The sequence below is a fragment of the Xenopus laevis genome, chromosome 5S (genome assembly GCF_017654675.1).
Source record: "Xenopus laevis strain J_2021 chromosome 5S, Xenopus_laevis_v10.1, whole genome shotgun sequence".
NCBI lineage: Eukaryota > Metazoa > Chordata > Amphibia > Anura > Pipidae > Xenopus > Xenopus laevis.
The window spans coordinates 7963399-7988743 of record NC_054380.1 but is presented as its reverse complement, the minus strand read 5'-3'; the positions used below and the strand labels follow the sequence as shown (position 1 = coordinate 7988743).

At 41.0% G+C, this 25345-nt stretch overlaps 1 protein-coding gene across 3 annotated transcripts in view; it reads right to left on the bottom strand.

Moving 5' to 3' along the window:
• The window catches only part of mdga1.S (MAM domain containing glycosylphosphatidylinositol anchor 1 S homeolog), a 178981-nt gene that overhangs the window by 85110 nt on the left and 68526 nt on the right, over window positions 1-25345 (bottom strand). For all 3 annotated transcript variants that reach the window (XM_041564207.1, XM_018264895.2, XM_041564208.1), the window contains exons 2-4: window positions 19516-19655; window positions 17564-17738; window positions 5409-5605 (exon numbers count right to left, since the gene is read on the bottom strand). In XM_041564207.1, coding sequence (XP_041420141.1) covers window positions 5409-5605; window positions 17564-17738; window positions 19516-19655 — 512 coding nt within the window. The remainder of the gene's footprint in view (window positions 1-5408; window positions 5606-17563; window positions 17739-19515; window positions 19656-25345) is intronic.

Here is a 25345-nt window from a genome sequence, read left to right as displayed (position 1 = left end):
TTTAGAAGGCTTAAGGTATGGAGATCAAAATTAAGGAAATATCTCTTTTTTCGGAAAAACCCAAGCATTCTTGATAATCGCTTCCATACCTGTACCTTAATACTGTACTGTCTAAGGGAATCAATATGGCACCTCCTCCTCCCATATGTATAAATACAAATATACAGAGAAGGAATGTTCTGGGCACACAATAAGCTATACTCTCATACTGTACTGTCTGAGGAGACAATATGTAACTCCATATATACAGAGAAGGAATGTTGTCTTGTTTATAAGTGATACAATCACTATGTTCTTTTTATTTAGGAAAATAAATGGCAAACCCAGACATCCTACAAATATGACACTGGTGTATGAAACTCTTGCTGAATACAAAGTCTGCCCCTGTTGCTGCGAATAATGCGGGTACAGCATTTAATCCATGTTTAACTCCAAAAAAATCTCCAACCATTTGTCTCAATTTCCTTCCATCTCTGAAGTGACACTTGCACTAACTAGGAACTGTGGGCCGGTGGAAGTGATTTTTCATGAATCCTTTCACAGCTGACAGTTCTCTGTGTGTCCGTATTGTAATGACGCTCATGTTTTGTACATAGTCGCAGGGCTGTGGAACCCGTCGGGATGCTCAGCTGGAGACAGAAATGCCTGTGTGTCTGTATTTGTCGCTGGAAGAACAATGTTTCTCTTCCCCTGCGGTTAGGGGCCCATTACCCTCCAGACAACACCCATTTATTCATTTCAGTTTATTAGAAAGGCGGCAAGCTCACAGAGGTATGTCTGGGTGCTAATATGAGGGCTGAGAACACTGCTGCCTGATGGGGGAAATGTGAGTCCACTAACTATTTGTGAAATCCCAGTTCATCCAACATCTTGTGCATCATAAGATAGTCCCCCCCCTATTAAATATTTATCTTAGTTTTTTTTAATCTGACTGTGTTACTTTACCCTGTGGCACAAATGCTGGAGCCCTAATGGGCCCCAGTTCATACCCTCTATATTGTTTCATGCAGGCAGTGCTAGATCCAAGAGCTGAGCGTCCCCAGGGCTCCTCAGAAAGTGGCTGGGCAGTATAGTTCCCCAAACAACTTGCTGCCCTTGGCCCGGGCCTCTGTGGCCTCACCACAAATCCTGGCCTGCCAAGGGTCAAGATGCAAGACGTTGTGCTCTTAAAAATAGTGCAGAGACTTGTGGCTACTTACACAAAGCAGGATGCAGTGTCCTACATTTTTTGCAAGATGGAGTCAGTAGAACTAAATGTTGACAGTAGGACAAGATGGAAACAAACATGCGAGATGGAGACCGTAGGGCAAGTTGAAGACAGCAGGATAATATGGAAATGTAAGACAAGGTGTAGACAGTAGTACAAGATTGAAACAGTAGGACAATATGTTGGCAGCAGGGTTAGATAGAGACATTAAGACAACATGGAGACAGTAGGACAATATTGTGATGGTAGGACAATATGGTGGGCAAGACGGAGACAATAAGACAGGATGAAAATATTAGATAACACCAGAAGGACAAAATGACAGAGTCACTTTATATTGTGATGTCTAAACTGCAGGGCAATAGGTTGGATTGTCCTACTAGTAAAATGGGGCCACAGAAGGTCTGTTTTCTATTGGTTCCTTCTACACGTAAAAATAGCCCTGCCCTGGAATATGCCAAAATAGAAAGGTAAACCATTTATCAAACCCCAAAAACTGAAAACCAAACAACAAGGTATTATTTTTATTATTAATCAAAGTTAATTTGAAGGTGCGTTCCCCTTTAATTCAATGTATTATATAGGAGGCGTTTGGGGACGGCAGCATTAAGAAGCTGGGTTCTGTCATGCCCATTTCTCTTGGCACAATAATGCTTCTGGAAATAAGACTCTACTCCCACTGTTACACAATTAATGGCTTAGTAAATCCGCCGAACAAAATGCTGCTAATCTCTATTTTCTGGACTTTCCTAAATACTCAATCACTTTTTCAAAACAAATGGTCCTAATCCAGCAAATATAACAAGCCTTATTCAAATAGGGTTGGTGCTGCTCATGTCGCTTTACTGCCAAAAACAGACTTGAATGACTTCTTGCTGTGAGTTTGGAGATCATTTAGAAATTGGGCAGAGTTGGGGTTTCAGCAGGGAAAGCAGCCCCCGTCCAAAGACTTGGGATGAGAAGGGGAGAACTTCGTAACAGAAGAAACCCAAACCACAGCAACTAAATAACAAAACCAAACAAATCTGGGGATTCAATTCATTCTGGGGAAATACCATCTTTGTGTTCTCAGTGGACCAATAACCTTAAACCAATAACCTTAATCTTTGCAGACCCAATAGCAGAGCAGATGACTTCTTCTGTATTTGAGTCTATGTGACTACAAATTGATCTCTATGTTCGTGACCTGATTTAAAACTCTATCGGAGTAATTAAAAGTCACACAATTTACATCAAGACTAATTAAGCAACTAATATCAATCAATTAAATGGTAGCTTGCATGCTGGAGACCACTTCCCACTCATGGGTTGCTAAGGGGCACATTTACTTAGCTCGAGTGAATGAATAGAAGAAAAAAATACTTTGAATTTCGAACGTTTTTTTGGCTACTTCGACCTACGACTACGACTTTGAATCGAACGATTCGAACAAAAAATCGTTTGACTATTCGACCATTCGATAGTCGAAGTACTGTCTCTTTAAAAAAAATTCAACCCCCTAGTTCGCCAACTAAAACCTACTGAACATCAATGTCAGCCTATGGGGAAGGTCCCCATAGGCTTTCCTTGCAATTTCTGATCGAAGGAAAATCCTTCGATCGATGGATTAAAATCCTTTGAATCGTTCGATTCGAAGGATTTAATCGTTCGAATGATTTTTCCTTCGATCGTTCAATTGAACGAATTGCGTTAAATCCTTCGAAGTCGAAGGATTTAACTTTGACAGTCGAATATCGAGGGTGTCGTAATCTTTTGGAGCAAACATAACAACTTTTTCAGTAAGAGGTTTTATTACATTCACTGCACACTGGCGCTTACTATAGAATTCGCAAACCTTCCAGTGTTGGAAGTGGTCTCTAAACAGTTTCCAAGTTCGCAAAAGCTATATTAAATTTGAATAAAGGCAAATTTGAGGCATAACTTTTTGCATTGCGAACATATTTTCCCTAGCCAACTTTTATTACATTCCACCATTCAACTTTAAACTTTATACATTTTTCTAATGCTAATCCATACAGTGATGTAGTGGACTGTGTAGTCTATGTGCTTCAAAGCTCTATGATGCAAATGTATTAAAATAAAATTCAAAGTAATTCTGCAATTCGAGAAAAAAGCAAATATGAATATTTTCAAATTTTCAAATTTGAGCTTCTCAACGTGATTCTCAATGTGATTCTTGAATTGAAGAAGATTTGAAATAAAAAAGCAAATTTGAATACTTTCACGTTTGTGTTGCTCAACGTGATTCTTGAATATGTTTAAAAATTGGCTACTAAAAGCCAGCGAACTTCTGCAAAATCAATGTATTTTATGCATGCTATTTTATTTCTTTAATTATGTTGGAATTAATTTGCATTTTGTTGCACATTTGATTTAAAATGAAGGGAATAATGCAATATTTGTTGCAATCAGTTTTTTTTCCAACACGAATTAAAGTGATATGAATATCATATATTTTTGTAGCTACAGCAGCCTGAGCATATAGCCCCGATTGACGATGGATAGAGAAATGAGACACAACTAAACATCTGGAGCTATGTGATAATTCAGGGCTGTATTTCCATGCTCAAAAACACAGGGGTCCCTTAGGATGTCAAAGTTAGAACAGTGAATATGCAATGCCAGTATCAATTTATTTGATTCCTTATGTGCATGACCTCGGCTGATTCCAGTCTATGTGTGTACAACTTCAGCTGATTCAACTCTCTACAATCATGACCTTGGCTGATTCAAGTCTATGTGTGTACAAATTCAGCTGATTCAACACTCTACAATCATGACCTTGGTTGATTTAAGTCTATGTGTGTACAACTTCAGCTGATTCAACTCTCTACGATCATGACCTTGGCTGATTCAAGTCTATGTGTGTACAACTTCAGCTGATTCAACTCTCTACGATCATGACCTTGGCTGATTCAAGTCTATGTGTGTATAACTTCAGCAGATTCAACTTTCTACGATCATGACTTCGGCTCATTCAAGTCTATGTGTGTACAACTTCAGCTGATTCAACTTTCTTCGATCATGACCTTGGCTGATTCAAGTCTATGTGTGTACAACTTCAGCTGATTCAACTTTCTTCGATCATGACCTTGGCTGATTCAAGTCTATGTGTGTACAACTTCAGCTGATTTAACTCTCTACGATCATGACCTCGGCTGATTCAAGACTCTTTTGGCATGCATGGATCCCAGATTCATAATTTAATGGATCAAACAGACTCAATCTAGTCATTATATTAACATCCTCTTAGGGAGGCTGAAGACCCTACAAGCAGGAATAGTCAGCTATCAAGTTCAGCCCTTCTTACACTGAATAGAAAGCACACAAACCTACCCCCCACCCCATCGGGACCTCTGACGATCTAAGACTGTTCCTAATGGATGCTCAAGAGAACACACATATATAGATGGTGTTCTTCTTTCATCTTAGACTTCAAGTGCAAGACCTTACCCTCATTACATGTGCAAGTTTCCAATGCAACTAAATATCTATTAATATTTTCTTAATTGATACAAAATATTACTGTCTGGGATTGTCCTGAGTGACTCTACAGATTTCAAGTAACAATCGTAATGGTTGCTAAACTTTGAGGGGACTCAAAAGTCTGTGGGTTTTTAGATAACAAGATGTTGTTATTTGATCTCATATATACAGCGATCATTGCCTTCCACTGAATTCAGGGAGAAAAGGTCTTATGGGCTATTCAGATGTTTTGGTAAAGTAGAAACCCACTGTATATAATGTGGCACAATGTCTGGGAAAACTCTAGAAGAAAGGGACATGTTTCCCAGAATTCTCTATTAGAGCCAGCATAGACCTGTGTGACCAGTCATCTTAAAGTATTACCTTAGTAATCTATAGTCCTTGTGTTCAAGGCTGATTATCTAAAACTTTGGACAAATAGCCTAATAACATGTGTATAGGGCCTAGTTATTTCCAAGTGCAAATCAATAGGACAGAAATGGCTTCCAAAGGCATTTATATGGGCTCTAGGACTGGCCAACGGCCTCAAAGACTTCTTTTTATGATGTTAACATTTTAATTTTGGCCCCAATTATTAGGTACAAGGAATAGCCAACCTACTACTGGAATATTGGATAATACAGACTGTGTGCGTGTTTGACCTTGGATGGTTTTTCAAACAAACATCAAAAATATCATCAACAAAGCTGCATAAAATACAGCAATAAGGGCATACCTGTGTATACAGTGGCTCATAAATATCCACTCCATTGTCCTGATTGTGAGAGAGAATCTCGGAACCCCGTTTCCAGATGAAGCGCGCCGGTGGATTGGAGCTGACAGTGCAGCGCAGGAAAACGGTCTTTTCTTGGTAGAAGCTCCCTCGGACATCGCTGATGGTCTGATGAATGGTTAGAATGGGTTCATCCAGATCTGGAAGGTAGGTCCACAGGGGTTGTTATATGACTGGGTATGTAAATATTGAGGTGCATGTCACTGAGTTAGGCTTAAGAAATATAAATGACAGAGACATTATATTAAGAACCAGAAGTTCAAACTATAAATAAACAATCTAGAATTAGTAGTGGATGTTTACCTGAGAAGACAGAGACATGTAGCTCATACAATGTATATCAAGGCACAAATATATATATATATATATATATATATATATATATAAGCTCTGATGGTACCTGCACTCAAACTCTAACGTTTGTTCGTGGGTGCTGGGTCAAATCTATAAGAATTGTGTATATATATATATATATATAAAAAAAATAAGAACTAACGTTTCGGCTAGCCTTGAGAAAGGCTAGAGTGTGAGCCGAAACGTTAGTTCTTATTTTTGACTAATAAACACCGTTATTTCTTTGTAAGACCTGTGAGTGCGAGCCTCCTTCTGGTCTATATTTATCTTTTTGGGCATTATTTGCACCCAGGCAACTTACACCTCTACACGAGTTGTGCCAGCATCCAGACAGCCATATATATATATATATATACATACATTTATAAACAAAAAAGGAACTTGCAGTTCTCCAGTTTTTGTTGAAGTTTACACTTAGCTTACTCTTAAGTCTTTGGGGTTACCCAGAATGCTCTGCATGTGGCTATACACTGGCTGGGAAAGTCTATTACTCAAAAGGGATGAGTTGGCCATTATGAAAGTCAAAAGGAGAGAGGACAATGATGATTCCCTTGTGGCATGTATGTGATAATAAGGAAGTCTATGAAAAGCAGGTACAGAGCACAAAGCCAATAGGATCTGACTGGGGGGCACAAAGTCTGGGGATGTACAAGTATGTTGAGAGTTGTAGTTCAGTGCCACCTGACATGCTATTATTTGCAGGTGCCTGACTAGGGATATATTGTCATGTGATGCATCCATAACATTTAGAGTTATGTCAGTGCCTTGAATGATGCTGTTGGAATTGCCTTTATGAGAGAGGTATGTTTGATCATCAAAGGGTATGTTTGCTTTTAAAACTCCCTTTCTAATATCTAGCAGATGGAAGTAATCTTAGCAGCTATAAAACATTTTTAAAAATGATTTGCCTTTCCCTAAAATGTGTGGTTGCTTATGTCAGCGACCCCTGCAGCAAGAAAGACTGGTTGTGAATATAAAGTCTTCTGATAGTCTTTCTATTACAATTTGTATTTCCTGCATTTTAACTCCCTTGCACCCCTTTACCTTATTTTATTGGCCATATTGAAACTTGTATTATTCTGTTATATTTCCATCCTTATTTCCTTTCACTTTATTCAACCGTTATCATTTTCCTCTTCTTTGCTTTGTTTAAATCCCATTTATATTCTTTCCTTGCTCGTTGAAGCAGATTTACTAACATAGGTTCAAAATTGATGCAGCAACCCCATAACAACCAACTAAGGGGCAAATTCACTAAGTGCCGAAGCGCCTAACGCTAGCGTCAATTCGCTAGCGTTGGGCATTTTCGTTACTTCGCAAATTCACTAACGAACTCTGGCGTAAATTCGCTAGTGTTACTTCGCACCCTTACGCCTGGCGAATTTTCGCTACGGACGTAACTACGCAAATTCACTAATACGCGCAGTGTACTGAACGCTACCTTTTACGCTAGACTTCCTTCGCCACCTCAGACCAGGTGAAGCGCAATAGAGTAGATAGGGATTGCTTCAAAAAAAGTTCAAATTGTTTATAAGTCCCAAAAAAAGCTGCCGTTTTTTCTATATTATGGGTGATAGGCTGAAAAAGATCGAAACATTTTTTGGGGCTCCCCTCCTTCCCCCCTACATTTCCTGACTCATGGCAACTTAACTATACAGTGGGCACATGTGTAGGGCAAAATAAACATTTTATTTGATGTTTTGAAGGTTTCCCAGGCTTGTGTAGTGATTCTATGTATTCCTCCATTGAAATTTGAATTTGGCGCCGTATGCAAATTAACCATCGCTAGCGTAACTTCGCTCCGCTTAGCGAATCAACGCTAGCGCAACTTCGCAACCTTACGCTGCTACCCCTGTGCGCAACTTCGGATTTTAGTGAATTTGCGGAGCGCTGGCGAAACTACGCCTGGCGAAGTGCGGCAAAGTTACGCCTGGCGCAACTACGAATCTTAGTGAATTTGCCCCTAAGTCTTTTTATTTGGCTTTATTTGCAAATGAGACAAAAGCAAATGACTGATTCTGGTGGAGCAATTTTGATTCATTTCTGCATGTGCGGAGGGGTATTAATTAAAACTTTAAACACTTTAGAAAAGTAACGCCAAACCATTTTGTCTTTCTTTTTCGGTGGCCATCAACTAAATTTATTGATTTCAGTTTTTGTAATGTATGAAAATCAACAACAGCTGGAGAGCTGCAATTCGGACATCATTTTGACAAATATTGTTTTTCATGTCAAGGGGGTCCACTCCTAAAGCTGGCCTTTCTAATACGTGCCCATGATTGATAAGGCTCCCATATTCCTGTCTTCTACTCACGATGCGATAATGGCGGAGCTCATCCGGAGCAATGTGCTGTCCTGCTCGATCGCTGCTCTCGCGATATGCCGGTCACTCCTCGCCGGCTACTACATCAAACCCACAAACCGCTACGGAGGCGCAGATCAAGAATACCAGGAATCCGGCACAGTTAACATCAACGTTCGGCTTTATTCACGCATGGGAAGGACAATTCTAACGCGTTTCATGCCCCATGACTGGGCACTTCATCAGATGATGAAGTGCCCAGTCATGGGGCATGAAACGCGCTAGAATTGTACACCCTCCACTGTCATCCTTCCCATGCGTGAATAAAGCCGAACGTTAATGTTAACTGTGCCGGATTCCTGATATTCTTGATCTGCTCCTCCATAGCGGTTTGTGGGTTTCCCATATCCCTGTGCCCAGGAGTAGGAGTTAAATAGGAAATTGCTGAACACCTGATAGGCAAAAGAGTGAGCCCTCGCATAAGGAGAGACACTGATTAATGAAATGGAGCAAACTGATCGATGGCACAGTCATCTAATAAAATGAGCCTGGGCTCCCAAAGGACCTTTCTCCATCTCATCACAAAATAAATAATCCTTTTTATGAAGTCAGTGCCCTTACTTCTCCCCTGTCTCTGGATCTCTGGCCTGACCCCTTTCAGCCTGATGAGCTGATGTCTCAACAATGTAAAGTAAAGAAACATTTCCCATGTACGAGGCTGATCCCTCATGAGCAACATTGGCTGGAGAGAAGATAAACCCACAGAGAAGATTGCTCAGCTAATGGAACACTTCCCACATCCCACATCCCATTGATCAATAGAGACAGGGACTGGTTCTGATCCACTTGTGGTCTGTCTGCAACCAACTTGGAAGTGAGCGAAGGCAGAATCACTGCATTAGAACATTCACAGGGCCAGACCAATATGTATTGCAAGTTAGAGCATTGAAATATGTATGGAGTGAAACCAACCTGTATCCGAGCAGAACATTATTATTATTATTATTATTATTATTATTATTATGTTCATGAGGTTAGACCAGTTGGTAAAAGCACAAAGAGGAATGAGTTAAGATGTTGTCAGGAATGGCAGAATGTGTTTAAAGAAATAAGTTAAACTGAAAGCAGTTTTTGACATAATGAAAGAAAATTAAATTCTAAGCAACTCTCCAATATGCATTCATTAAAGGGATTGTTCACTGTTTTAAGAAAAGTTTAACTAAAGAAGTAGTTAGAAATGTTGCACATGATGTTTTGTGCTTCTGTACCAGCCCAAGGCAACCACAGCCCTTTAGCAGTAAAGATCTGTGTCTCCAAAGATGCCCCAGTAGCTCCCCATCTTCTTTTCTGCTGATTCACTGCACATGCTCTGTGCTGCTGTCACTTACTGAGCTTAGGGAGCCACTCACAATATACAGTACACATAGAATAGAAATGTCACAATATAAGGCTGATTAGTAATTAATACACATAATTACTACATGGCAGCACAGAAACCAGTGCAATTAGCATCAGAATTGAATAATCAGCAAACCTGTAGCATCAGCTTATATTACAGCCAGGGAAGCTCATTTTCTGCTGGATAATTAGTGACGAGCCCTAAGCTTAGCTTCTCAACAGCCAATCAGAGCCCACTGAGCATGTGAGTGTCACAGACACTTTCCAAGATGGTGACCCCCTGTGACAAGTTTGAAGTCCTGGATCATTGCTGCTATTGACAAGCTGAAACTTTAGCCTCGTGCAATAAGTTCACTATATGATATGGAATTTAAGGCCACATTTTATTTTTTGAGGTTTAGTTCTCCTTTAAGTTAACTTTTAGTCTGTTATAGAATGTCCTGTTCCTAGTAATTTGCCTTCATTATTTGTATAGTTTTTAAATTATTTGCCATGATCTTCTACATCTTTCTAGCATTAAAATTGGGGGGGGGGGGGGGGTCACTGCAAAAAAACTGTCAGGCTACAACTTTATTATTATAATTAATTTTTTAGTAATTATCTTTTTATTCAGTTCCTTTACTATTGACATTCCAATTAGTAACTTTTTCTCGGAGCACCAGGCAGTATCAGGTCTCAAAAGTTTGAGTTTATTGGTAATTTGGTTACATTAAGATGAATCCAACACCCACAACAGTGTAACAACACCCACGCTTGATGCGTTTCGTGGCCTCACACCACTTTCTCAGAAGCATAGCCACGAAACGCGTCAAGCGTGGGTGTTGTTACACTGTTGTCGGTGTTGGATTCATCTTACTGTACCCAAATTACCAATAAACTCAAACTTTTAAGACCCGACACTGCCTGGTGCTCCGTGAAAAAGTTAATTAAGACAATATTCATTGTTAGTGATGGGCGAATTTGGGGCGTTTTGCTTCGCCGAAAAATTAACAAATTTCCAGCGAAAGTCGCGAAACGGTGCAGACGTCTCGTTTTTTTATGCCTGCGTCCATTTTTTACGTCAACGTCCATTTCTTTTTACTCCGGCGTCCAAAAAAAAACGAACACCGGCAAATTTTCGTGGCGGTTTCGCGAATTTATTCACTGGCGGTACATGTGGACACCTCCATTAATGCAGGCTAGGAATTAGCTGTTGAACCTATTTATATACAGTATGCAACTTGCCTGGGTTTAATAGGTATTTGTAATTGAGACAATATTCAGCATTGGTGATGGGCGAATTTGGGGCGTTTCGCTTCGCCGTAAAATTCCCAAATTTCCTGCAAAATTCGCAAAACAGAGAAAAATTTGTGAAACGGCGCAGACGTCTCGTTTTTTATGCCGCCGTCCGTTTTTTTTACGCCATCGTCCAAAAAAAATGGACGTCGGTGTCCATTTTTTGACGCAGGCGAATTTGCACGGCGGTTTCATGAATTTATTTGCTGGCGGCGAATCGCTGGAAATTCGCCGCAAATATAATAAATAATGTAGGAGGTACAATACAGATGATTAAAAGGCCAAGAAAAGAACTGACTTCTGCTGCTTTGTATAAATAGATGAAACCGAGCAAGAGAACTTTAGAACCATTAAACATCTATAATGAATGGATCAAACAGTTGCCTAGAGTTACATTTACTTTCATTAGGCAAAAAAATGATTTTAGATTGATTTCCCCTTTAATATCTTATGATCTATGGAAGAATGAGTTCAGAACACGGCTTTCCACTTGGATGAGCACGAATATTTTATCTCCCCATCACAGCAATGATGTACAGGTGGAACTGCGAGTATTTAAGGCAAACTAAAACCTTTGTTATTCAGAATTATAACAGAAATGGTTGGCAAATAAATAAATCAAAGGCTGCACATTAGGATAATAAAGAATAAGTTGTTCTCCCACATAAGAATTGCTTGAGCGGCGGAACAATTGCACTCCCAATACATACATAAGTAAACATGACATTAAATAAGTAAGTAGGACCGAAACAGGCCGAAAATGTTGCTAAAAATATCAGCAAATCAGTGTGACGGCATAAAAGGAAAAGGCATAGCTCCTTACTCACAATGAGAAATAAACAGGGACTGTATTCAAATGGAAAACATGTTTTCTGTCAATTCAATGAACTAGAAAAATTATATTTGTTTTAAGTTTTTTTAAAAAAGTTCTAATGGATCCTTCCTGTCATTATTCTTGTCTGTGTCTAAGACCCTGACGGCAGCAACACCACCACGCCATGCCTCCATGATGTCGCCCCCAGTCTTAATAAAGCCCATAGGTGGCAACCCCTAATTGTTGTATTTTGGTTCAAGCTTGGGATACCCAGAAGCAATGATTCGGTTCAGGAGATTCGGTTTTGGCCAAATTCAAGTGTCTGTCCAAACTGAATCCTAATCACGTGACTTTTCATCACACAAACAAAGAAATCAAAAAAAATTTAATCACATGTGCGGTTTTCCCACCCCCCTCATTTCCCTAATTTACATATGTAAATTAGGGTTTCAAATTCTAAAATAGTGGCTTACTCCAAGCGCCCCTTGGAGGCCTTGTTCAAGCACACCAGATCTAGAGAAACAATGGGGTAGTAGTCACCCTGGAGTAGTTACAGGGGTACAAGCCTTCAGACTGGGCCCCCTTAGCTCATAACAAGGTTACAGATATATAGAAACATTGGGGTCACCCTGCTATAGTTCCAGGGGTACCCAGGGCACAAATAAGCACTCACCCCAAATCTCACCCTAACTGACCTTCAGGCTGGGCCCCCTTAGCTCATAACAAGGTTACAGATATATAGAAACATTGGGGTAACAGTCACCCTGCTATAGTTCCAGGGGTACCCAGGGCACAAATAAGCACTCACCCCAAATCTCCCCTAACTGACCTTCAGACTGGGCCCCCTTAGCTCATAACAAGGTTACAGATATATAGAAACATTGGGGTGTCACCCTGCTATAGTTCCAGGGGGACCCAGGGCATAAATAAGCACTCACCCCAAATCTCCCCCTAACTGGCCTTCAGACTGGGCCCCCTTAGCTCATAACAAGGTTACAGATATATAGAAATATTGGGGTAACAGTCACCCTGCTATAGTTCCAGGGGTACCCAGGGCACAAATAAACACTCACCCCAAATCTCCCCCTAACTGACCTTCAGACTGGGCCCCCTTAGCTCATAACAAGGTTACAGATATATAGAAACATTGGGGTAACAGTCACCCTGCTATAGTTCCAGGGGTACCCAGGGCACAAATAAGCACTCACCCCAAATCTCCCCCTAACTGACCTTCAGACTGGGCCCCCTTAGCTCATAACAAGGTTACAGATATATAGAAACATTGGGGTAACAGTCACCCTGCTATAGTTCCAGGGGTACCCAGGGCACAAATAAACACTCACCCCAAATCTCCCCCTAACTGACCTTCAGACTGGGCCCCCTTAGCTCATAACAAGGTTACAGATATATAGAAACACAATATACAGAATTTCAAACATGTTCACACCCAAATCCAATTCTATTTAATGTTTAAGCTCCAGGAATAGGTAGTAAAACAAATAGGCAATCTCCTTAAATCTTGCCCTAACTGTCTCACCCCTGCACTGCACCCATCCCATTTAGAATCCACTGCTGTAAGGGGCCGAAGTAAGGACCAAGGTGCCAGCACTACAGGCCATTCATTTAGGGGCTCATATACTAACGGTGAAGATTTTGGATTAACCCATAGCAACCTGTCAGAAGTAACAACAGATTGGTCTTCCTGCAGCAGATCAAAACTAATTACTGATTGGTCACTTTGGCTTTGGATCAAGTTTGTCCTGTTCTTGTTAATGTGGCTGAGACATGAGGCCAGACCCAAGGGCAAAGCAAAACCCTTTAACATTTGGTCTTGAAACCATCTAGTCACATTAATATACAAAATATACAGTCTGTTCTCTATACAAGAAGCACTAACAGAACTTTCTATAGGAATTTCCTTGTAAGGTTATTATAGTATTCATTTTTTCTACTGCACAATAAAGAGCAATTAAAAGTGAGATACTTCTTTTCTTAATAGCTTTTATAAATTATATATATAAAGAACTTATTTCCGGGGATCTATCGGAGTGGCACACAATGAACTCTTTTACATTTTAATTTTATTTCCAAGAATAATTAGCTGAATAATTTTGGGTACAATTTGCCTCACTCAGATCCCACAACAACCGTTAAATATGGTTAATACTGATATGAATTTCCAATTGGACAGAGAAAGGGGCATGGTGTTGGCACCCGGGTGGATCGTTAGCTTCTGTCTGTAGGGAGACATTAGGAATCTCTTTTATAGGCAGCGGCTTTGTTGCATTAAAGTAAATATAGACGTTTGTACTAAATTTCCCACTGCCGTGAATTAGCTGGATACACAAACATTCCCAGAGCAACACAGAAATATGTGTATTTACAAGCTATACTGTCTATAATAAAACCAGGGAAATGTACTTATCCAACTTAACGTTACTGTCTGGCTGTAAAAATAATAAGACTCAATAATTGCAATAAAGAGAACAGGTTTTGTTTGGCTACAAATTATTGAAACCGCAGCACATTTATTCTGCTATTTATCCCCAAAAGAACTCCATTATCTATTATCATAACTATCTGCAGACTTATAATAGCTTTCTATGGTTATTGTATCTATGCAGCATCATTACTAATGGGCAACTTTCATTTTGGAAGAAATTAAGTTCTAATATTATCAAGTTACAGAAAGCCATTATCTCCACTTTAAATACATTGTAAAACACGCCAAAAGCCATCAAACATCTGTATTAAAGTGTATATGGTAATTCCTGGTTACAGTATATAGCATTACTATTATCTCTGTCTTTGGGGCAGTGGTTCCCAAACTGTGGAGATGGGGTGGTTTTGGGGGACCGGAGCAGTAGATATCCAGTCCAGTTAGATATTGGGGAAAGGACTATTTGTTTTAGCAGACAACATAAATTTAAAACATGATTTGGGTTGAGTGTTTATTTGTGCCCTGGGCACCCCTGAAACTATAGCAGAGCAACTGTTACCCCAATGTTTCTATATATCTGTAACCTTGTTATGAGCTAAGGAGACCCAGCCTGAAGGCCAGTTAGGGTGAGATTTGGGGTGAGTCTTTATTTGTACCCTGGGTACCCCTGGAACTATAGCAGGGTGACTGTTACCCCAATGTTTCTATATATCTGTAACCTTGTTATGAGCTAAGGGGCCCCAGTCTGAAGGCCAATTAGGGGGAGATTTGGGGTGAGTGCTTATTTGTACCCTGGGTACCCCTGGAACTATAGCAGGGTGACTGTTACCCCAATGTTTCTATATACTGTATCTGTAACCTTGTTATGAGCTAAGGGGGCCCAGCCTGAAGACCAGTTAGGGTGAGATTTGGGGTGAGTGCTTATTTGTGCCCTGGGTACCCCTGGAACTATAGCAGGGTGACTGTTACCCCAATGTTTCTATATATCTGTAACCTTGTTATGAGCTAAGGAGACCCAGCCTGAAGGCCAGTTAGGGTGAGATTTGGGGTGAGTGTTTATTTGTACCCTGGGTACCCCTGGAACTATAGCAGGGTGACTGTTACCCCAATGTTTCTATATATCTGTAACCTTGTTATGAGCTAAGGGGGCCCAGCCTGAAGGCCAGTTAGGGTGAGATTTGGGGTGAGTGCTTATTTGTGCCCTGGGTATCCCTGGAACTATAGCAGGGTGACTGTTACTCCAATGTTTCTATATATATGTAACCTTGTTATGAGCTAAGGGGCCCAGCCTGAAGCCCAGTTAGGGTGAGATTTTGGGGTGAGAGCTGTTTTGTGTCCTGGGTACCCCTGGAACTGTAGCAAGGTGACTGTTACCCCAATGCTTCGACGTATCTGTAACCTTGTTATAATCTAAGGGGGCCCAAGCTGAAGGCCAGCTATGTTGAGAATCGGAGTGAGTGTTATTGTCATTTGTCATTTCTGTCTACCTATTTCCTTACTTCTGTATCTCATACTTTGGTTTATTACACAGTAGGAGACAAGCAACACAGTTACAGCAGTTTCTATTACTCACAGTTTTTGCACAAGAACTGAGTCTTTGTATTCAGCAGTCACAATCATATTGTACAACGGAGAGAAGAGAATGGAATGCCTTAGCTAAATCTCTTGTATTCACCTCATGCACCAATCTATTGCCTCTTCACGGGGATGGATTCGATTAACATGACCTGACCCAGCTGTCACATAACCAAGCAGACGGCGTGTAATTGCCTTATTGTTCTGTACATAGTCTCATAGTCTCCCTATTAGTGTCCCTTCGATGGGCTCTCCCAATGGAGATGTTGGACCCGACGGTCAATTCCTTCCCAGCTGAGACCTTTCTCCCTTTGTGAATAACAGGAGTACATCTGGCAGTTACATGTATACGGAACTGGAAAATCAAATAGCTGCTGAGAGCATTGGAGAGAATACAAATAGAACACAACTTGGGACACTGTGGGGGTCTAAATACCCCTCAAGGGTGTGGCACATAAAGGTACTTCCAGAAATACATTCCTTCTTATGTTTAAACACATTGGTTCTAGGCCTTTGAACATTCTAATGCCTTTAACTGGCTAGAAACGGACAAACATTATGGAGCCTATTCATTGATGTAACTATAGAAGAAGCAGACTCCATACCCACAGGGGTGCCTGGGAAAAGGGGGGTGCAGAGTGCAGGTTGGCTTCCTCTATAGAAAATCCTCCCTCCGCAGCCGTTTACCTTTTCCAACGCATGCAGCCGGGGGAGAGGAAAATGCAACTGGGTGGGGGGAAGGAGTGCGAGGCCCAGGCTTGGATTTCTAGTCAGGCCATAAAGGTTGTGTTAAAAAGAATGGTGACCAAGTACCCCACCCATCTCGGGTAAGAAACAGTGTCAAAATACATCCATCTTGTTTTCGTTCCACTTTTTCACATTTTTACAGAATGATTTTCTCCTTGACTTTAATCAATTATGGAGCGTCTGCAGTGGTGTAAAATAACAATGCCAAAATCCGGCAATCGGATCAGCGTAAGACAAAACACACACCTTGATCAATTTGCTGTATTTTGCACCATTTTTCTGCTGTTAATCACTTTACGCAGTACGATAAAAAGGCCTCTAATTGTTCTAATTGGCTACTGGTTGGTCCTTGTTGACTTCAAATTTGGGGGCACCAGCAGTCACAAATAGCAGTTCCAAACTCTGTACAGTCAGATGACTACAGGAAGAAATCAATTAAAAACATATAATTGCATCTGATTTGATTCAGAGGTAAGACTTGCATCACTCCCTCCCTATAGATGAACAAGTAATTAACCAGCCTTGTGCAATCACAGTGCCCAAACCCTCTTGTACCGGCCCTTCAAATAACCCCTGCAGCACCACTGTTTAACTGCCATAGATTAAATGGTACAATCGTTAGTAGGCACCGCCTGCTCCGCCAGAACATTCACCTTGCGGCTGATTATGGTTCTATAGCTGTTTTTAGTCTCTTGTTGTCACAGTTCCAGATGTTTAAACACAATGTCCACAAAAACAATGACATCTTTCCTCTTTGCGAGCAATGAAAATGAGAGCGTTCTTATTTACATCTCATTCCAGCTGGCAATTCTCATCAAAACTGCATGAGACCCTGGGAACTTGACAAAAGAACAGGGGGAACAAAAAAATCCAAAAATTGCATTTTGCTCTGTGGGAGGGTTATACTGTGAATCAAAATTTCATTTATGCAAACATGCATATCCAACGTTTCAGCCCACATTGGGGCCTTTTTCAAAAAAATAAACGTTGGATAGGCATGTTTGCATAAAAGAAATTTTGATTCACAGTATATATATATATAATATATGATACACAAGATACAATATGTATTCTGTCAGTCGATCTCTTTGCCCACAGTCCATGTCCAGATTACATTGCTCCTGATGGCTAAAATAAAAGTCACATGTACAGTAGAACTGTGGGTTGTTATCGGCTGCCTTTAAATGACTTACACTGCACATCTACTCGAATGGACTTGATGGCCGGGACCCCAACCCCATTCTCGGCTTTACAATAGTATCGACCTCCCTGCATCCTCTGGACCTTCTCGATGCGAAGTGTTTCATTGTAGATGGAGGTTTCCTGGAATTTCTCAGAGGCACTGCCAGCAGTTTTTGTCCATCGTACCTGCAATGATATGGGAAACAGAGACCCCCTTAGAATATACAACTATACATTCTCCTGCAACAGTGATAGTAAATGTAATGGTGAATTAGACTAGTCCCCTAGAGCCCTTTTGCTTTTGCATAGGGAAATGGATCTGCTGGTACTTATATTACTGTCTCTACTTTATGGCAAAGCACGTCAGTCTTGCTTTATGGCAGGGATTCTAAATATTCAGGATAAGAGCAGTAGCCTCACAAGACACATGGAAAGACCATTTGCCTTTTATCTGAATATCACACAAATATTTAGAGCAAAGGATGTTTTTGTCATCTTTCGGTATGACAGAAAAGATAACAGCTCATAGCCTGTTTAGAGAGATACCATAAAACAATGGCAGTATCTGCATTCTCCAGCACTAAGCACATTTCAGCAGGAACAGTCCCCTAAGTTTGCTCAAAGTCTGTACAGAGAGATTCTATAAAACTATGGCAGCATAGGTATTCCCTGTACTAAGCACAATTCAGCAGGAACAGTCCCTAAGTTTGCTCATAGCCTGTACAGAGAGATCCCATAAAACTATGCCAGTATTGGAATTCTCCTGCACTAAGCACAATTCAGCAGGAACAGCTCCATAAGTTTGCTCATAGTCTGTACAGAGAGATCCCATAAAACTATGGCAGCATAGGTATTCCCTGTACTAAGCACAATTCAGCAGGAACAGTCCCCTAAGTTTGCTCATAGTCTGTACAGAGAGATCCCATAAAACTATGGCAGCATAGGTATTCCCCTGTACTAAGCACAATTCAGCAGGAACAGCCCCTAAGTTTGCTCATAGTCTGTACAGAGAGATCCCATAAAACTATGGCAGCATAGGTATTCCCTGTACTAAGCACAATTCAGCAGGAACAGCCCCTAAGTTTGCTCATAGCCTGTACAGAGAGATCCCATAAAACTATGGCAGCATAGGTATTCCCTGTACTAAGCACAATTCAGCAGGAACAGTCCCTAAGTTTGCTCATAGTCTGTACAGAGAGATCCCATAAAACTATGGCAGCATAAATAATCTTCGATGCTAAGCACAATTAAGCAGGTACATGGTGTATAGTACAATATTAATATTTTATAAAGTAGCAGCCAGAGAGTGAGTGGGTGTATATATATATATATATATAAATATATGTGTGTGTGTGTATAAGCAGATACAAAGTCCCACACTCACTGTGGTTGTTCTCATTACACACGCTCATGTATTGCCCGATGACTAGTAGTGACAGCTCACTACGATATCCGCTAAATACACCCTCCTGCCTCTATACTACAAAAGCACCAGCCGTACCCTGTATTTTACAGTACATTATCTTCTCCCCATGATGAGGATTACAGATAAAATGAAAAAACATTCACTCCCCCCCCCCCACCGTGTAGAATAAATCTTATTTAGAAAACAGAAAATAGGGGGGAAAAGCTTTGAATTATATTGCAGAATTGTACGGCCAGTTAACTGCTGCAGCCTTTGCTCAAGATAGCGTGATTACTGAGCATGCTGGGAATTGTGGTATCCCAGTAGCTGCAGGGCAGTGTATTATTATTACACTATGTATATATGTGTGTGTATCCTCAAAATTTCCTATTTGTTTCTGTCTCTCTTAAAATGAGATGAGATCTCATTATTAGCAATACCAACAACTAAAGTAGCAAATTGTGACAGTTTAGAAAGTAGGCTTGTGTGATAGTAAACTAGTCACTCTATGAATTTATAATACAGCAACTGGTTCTGGGATACAGCAGGAGAACTTACCTGAGGTCGCGGGTGGCCTGTCACCAGACACTGCAGAACCAAGATGTCCCCCTCCCGTATGGTATAAACTCGCTCGCTGATGTTATCTTCTTTTACCACGCACGCCTGTCCTGCGTGAATGATTTGTGCCTGAGCCGGGGCTGTAGGGGACAAAATGGGGTTAATTAAAAGAACAGAAACTGTCCAGGGTATGGCAGCTAATGTAATTTATAGGCAAACCTAGATACATTCATTCAAATAAGAAGTTTTCTCTTCTTCACCTTATGTTTCTCAGCACACTATTGCATTATATTGAATCCAGTTGAATCCAGGAGGAGGAATCTTGGAACCCAATGGAATTAGCTGGGGAGCAGGAATCCGGGAGCCCAATGACAGTTGGGTATAGTATTAAGGAGCCCAAGGGAATTAACTAGGGAGAAGGAATCCAGGAGCCCAATGGCATTAGTTGGGAGGAGGAAACCAGGAACCCAATGAGATGAGTTGGGAAAGAGGAATACAGGAACCCAATGACATTAGTTGGGAAAATTAATCCAGAAATCCAATGGTATTAGATTAGGAGGGGGAGTTCAGGAGCCAATGGCATTAATTTTGGAGGAGGAGTCCAGGAGCCCAATTAAATGAGCTGGGGAGAAGGAATTCGTGGCCCAGTGGCATTAGTTGGAGAGTTGGAATCCATGAACCCAATAACATTAGCTATAGAGAAGGATTCCGGGAGCCCAATTGCATTATTTGGGGACTAGGAATCCAGGAACCCAATGAGATAAGCTGGGGAGTAGGAATCTAGGAGCCCAATTGACATTAGTTGGGAAGAAGGAATCCAGAAACCCAATTGACATTAGCTGGGAAGAAGGAATCCAGGAACCCAATTGACATTAGTTGGGAAGAAGGAATCCAGAAACCCAATTGACATTAGCTGGGAAGAAGGAATATAGAAACCTAATTGACATTAGCTGGGAAGAAGGAATCCAGGAACCCAATAAGATTAGTTGGGTAGAAGGAATCCAGAAACCCAATTGTCATTTGCTGGGAAGGAGGAATCCAGAAACCCAATTGACATTGGTTGGGAAGAAGTAATCCACAAACCCAATTGACATTAGCTGGGAAGAAGGAATCCAGGAACCCAATAAGATTAGTTGGGAAGATAGAATCCAGAACCCCCATTGACATTAGCTGAGAAAAAGGAATCCAGAAACCCAGTTGACATTAGCTGGGAAGAAGGAATCCAGGAACCCAATAAGATTAGTTGGAGAAGAAGGAATCCCTCCCCTAAAGGGAGTACAAATATCCACTCTCAGACACATGTACCCTACAGGATGCATGGAACTTTAAAGGGTTTCTTTACCTGCCAAACACTTTTTTGAGTTGTCTTCAGATTGTTCACCATAAACAAAGACTTTTTTCAATTGCGTTCCATCTTTTACAGTTTCACCAAAAATTTAAATTCAAAGTTTAATGTTCCTGTCTCCAGTGTCTGGCAGCTCAGTGATCCAGGAGCATCTGACCTATTACAATTTGTTATATTAGTTGATAAATTTCTGAGCAGTATCGGTGGAATATTAGCTACTATTGTAACGATTCTAACAGCTGCCTTTAATTAAGCTTGGAAATATATCAACTAAATGTAACAATTTAGAAGTTAAGTGTTGGTGACCAACTCCCCCACCCCCCCCCAGAGCTGCTTAAGAAGGTGAAAAATCAGCTCTATATCAGGTATGGCCGTTGATGTTGGGCTGGGTCTATAGAGGTATGGGTGGGGGGAGGAGTACCCTATCCCCATTTGTCATGCCTCAGTGTGGCTAGCCTATTGGCTCCCTGATTTTGTGTCAGGCAGTTTCCCCAGGCCCAGGGATAGCCATGTTTTGACCTCTTTGGGCTCGAATCAGTGGGGAAGGGTGGTGCACAAACCTAAGAAAGAGGAGACCTCCGTGGAAGAAGAGAGGATCCTGAGGTAGGAGGTGCACCCAAAGAACCCAATGAAGGAAGACCAGATAGAGAGACGGATATCTCCTGTTATAGCTCACTAGATTTAGTAGAGTTAGCAGAGGCCTAACCCAAAAGAGGTAAAGGGTTATTGCCATCTGTCAGCATAGTTACTCAAATAAATAGGTTTAGGGTTAGATAGGTTAGCTATAGATCCCAAGAGGAGCACCACTATAAGGCTCTTGTGCTCTGGTGCTGGGTACTAATGTTGCAACTACCACTCATCTTGTGCTATCAAGTACCACCAATAAAGCAGTTAGTATTGCATTTAGGGACCACTGGAGACTAAGTTGTTGAGAACAGCATAAGAGTGTGAGTATCAGTGCCTTTGAACACAGGAGTGAGGGCCTCATGAGTGAGAGACCTGCATGTAACGCATGCATATGCAAATTAGGGACGGGGATGGAAATTGTGAGACTTTGTCACAAAACAAGGAAGTAAAAAAAGTTTTCCTGTCCCACCCCTGATTTGCATATGCAAATAAGGATTCGGATTCCGTTTTTTATTCGGATGAATCTTTCATGAAGGATACAGGGGTTCAGTGGATTCGGTGCATCCCTAATTTTTAGCCTATTTCTTTTTAGGCTTTACTTATGCTTTAAAGAGCATAGACCATGGTGTGTCATCACAGGGCTGGTAATAGGGGTTGGCAGAAGAGGCATGTGTCTGGGGTGCTGGGAGTATAGCTGTGTCTGCCTATCCCTAGTCTAGTCCCTTGCCTCCTAACTGCCTCCTCATTTCTTATTTGATCTCTGTTTGTTTTTGCTATTGGCTGTTAAACAGGCACAAAACAAATCTGATGGGGTTAAGTGCTGCCAGGTATCTATCCATGGATCGATAAGGGCAGTGTCGGACTGGGATGCCAGGGGCCCACCAGAAAACCTTAGATCTTGGGCCCACTGGAAAACCGTAGACTGTGGGACCACTTTTCAAACTATTATTCCTCCTCTCCTCTCTCAAACTATTTATTCTCTTAGTCTTGTATTACTTACTTCTACTTCTACACTATATTCTTCCATTATTAAACATTTTTTCCCCATAAAGAAATAGGGAATGACCATGAAATAGTCTAAATGGTTAGAAGCAAGAGGCCCACTGACACCTGGGCCCACCGGGAGTTTTCCTGGTATCCCGGTGGGCCTGTCCGACACAGGATAAGGGGGGATTTAGTGAAACGATATCAGATATTCTGTTAGTAGCCCCACACTGAAACAACCAAGCGCATGTTGTGGGGAGCGAGTATCACACAGTACGGGCTAGGGATCTGGCAGTTTGAGTACAGTCAGGAATATGATTGAATAATTCATGGCTCAGGCAATGGATCAATCATACGGCTCACAGGCTGGAAGCAATGGGGGACTGGGCCTCTGGACATGGTCTTTTAATGCACACGGAGAGAGTGAGCGTGGGGTTCTGTAAGTGCAGCCAAACTCCACTCACAGCTCCACTTTGTAATGAGAACACAAGATCCTAATCGCAGGTACATGGCGGGTTAAGGTGTCCGTGGGGAAGCAGCGGAGCCTCGGAATAACTGCCTGACACTTTCTCTTTTATCAGAAAAGCTTGTGAGGGGGGGAAGAGTAAAGCGAATCTGTCAGGACCCTTTAAAAATACAACTGTGCAATCTATGTTCCTTCTGCTGTTGTTGAACTACAACTCTATCTTTTATTAAAGGGGACCCGTCACCCAAATAAATTATTTAAAATCCTATTTTATCACATTATTCAAGCAAAATGAAATTTAATTACACTATATAAATTATTTGAATCTTGTTTCCTTCAGTCTGGGAACTCATAATTATAACAAGCAGGCAGGAGCCATTTTGTGGACACTGTTATTAAGACAAGTCTTGTATCATCTCAGAATCTTGTTTGTGCACCAGAATGGGGGACCTGATGTCCATCCCCATGTCCTGGTTACACAATTAAATGGTGAAGAGAACGGGGAGAACATACCTCCCAACATTTTGGAAGTAAAAAGAGGGACAAAAAAATTTTCCGGCACGTAGCGCAACAATTTTTTGACCACACCCCTTTCTGTGGCCACACCCCCTAATTACCATGTTTGTTTTACAAAATTTGGCAGGTTATGAAAGTTTGAAAATATTTCTCCTTATCTAAACTGTGTTTTTGTGTCTCAAAATTGTTACAAAGTATCTTATTTGCACCTGTTAGCTGTTCTGGGCTCTCTGCTAAAAGCCAATTAAGTGAGAAACTTTGTTTCTTTTTCTGGCTGTTCAGTGCAGAGAAAAGATGGACTTTCCAGTACAAATGAGGGACTGCGGGTTGAGCTGTCAAAAGAGGGACTGTCCCTCCGAAAAAGGGACAGTTGGGAGGTATGAGAGAGCAGTGACATGTAGGAAGAGCTGAATGGAAAGTGAAAGTAATTGTCTAAGGCATAGAGGAGGGGCAGATAATATTTGATTGACAGCTGAGATTTTTAAATGAGTTTTTACAGCTATGAATGCTTTAATAAAAAAAATAGAAATTGGATTTCATGTTTAATTCAAAAAGGACTTTTATTATACTGCTTTTTTGTGTCTGGGTGACAGGTCCACTTTAAAGGGAACCTATCACAAAAAATGAAAATGTAATATAAGCTTCATCATACTGAAATAAGAAACTTTCTAAATACAATCAATAAAAAAATTCTGTACTGTTTCTGAAATAATCAAGTTTATCTTCACTATTCCTCTCTCAGCATCTGTTTCTCCTCATTCTGTCTTCATGCAGCAGTTGGGTGTCAGATATTCATTGACAGTTAGATCCAATATATCTTATAGGGGGGCTCCTTTTGTCTAGAAGATGTATTAGAGATCACTCTATTAAAATCACCAAACATCATGGGGCAAATTCACTAAGATTCGTAGTTGCGCCTGGCGTAACTTCGCCGCACTTCGCCACACTTCGCCAGACGTAGTTTCGCCAGCGCTCCGCAAATTCACTAAAATCCGAAGTTGCGCACAGGGGTAGCGTAAGGTTGCGAAGTTGCGCTAGCGTTGATTCGCTAAGCGAAGCGAAGTTACGCTAGCGATGGTTAATTTGCATACGGCGCCAAATTCAAATTTCAATGGAGGAATACGTAGAATCACTACAAATGCCTGGGAAACCTTCAAAACATCAAATAAAATTTTTATTTTGCCCTACACATGTGCCCACTGTATAGTTAAGTTGCCATGAGGAAATGAAGGGGGGAAGGAGGGGAGCCCCAACATTTTTTTCGATCTTTTTCAGCCTATCACCCATAATATAGAAAAAACGCCAGCGTTTTTTGGGACTTAGAAAAAATTTGAACTTTTTTTGAAGCAATCCCTATCTACTCTATTGCGCTTCGCCTGGTCTGAGGTGGCGAAGGAAGTCTAGCGTAAAAGGTAGCTTTCAGTACAATGCGCGCGTTACTGATTTTGCGTAGTTACGTCCGTAGCGAAAATTCGCCAGGCGTAAGGGTGTGAAGTAACAGTTCCAAATGCACAACGCTAGCGAATTGACGCTAGCGTTAGGCGCTTCAGCGCTTAGTGAATTTGCCCCCATGTCTCTCTACATGCTGAATTTGTGCAAAAGGCAGTTATTTTGTTAGATTTTGTTTGTACTGGAACCAGTTATTTGAGTGAGCTCTAATTCATCTGCTAGGAAAGGAAGCCCCTATAAGATATTTCGGATCTAACTGTCAATGAATATCTGACACCCAACTCCTGCATGAAGAGAGAATGAAGAGAAACAGATGCTGAGAGAGGAATAGTGAAGTTAAACTTGATTATTTCAGAAAGGATGCAGAATTTTAATTGATTGCATTTAGAAAGTTTCTTACGTCGGTATGAGAAAGCTTGTATTTAATTATAATTTTCGTGATA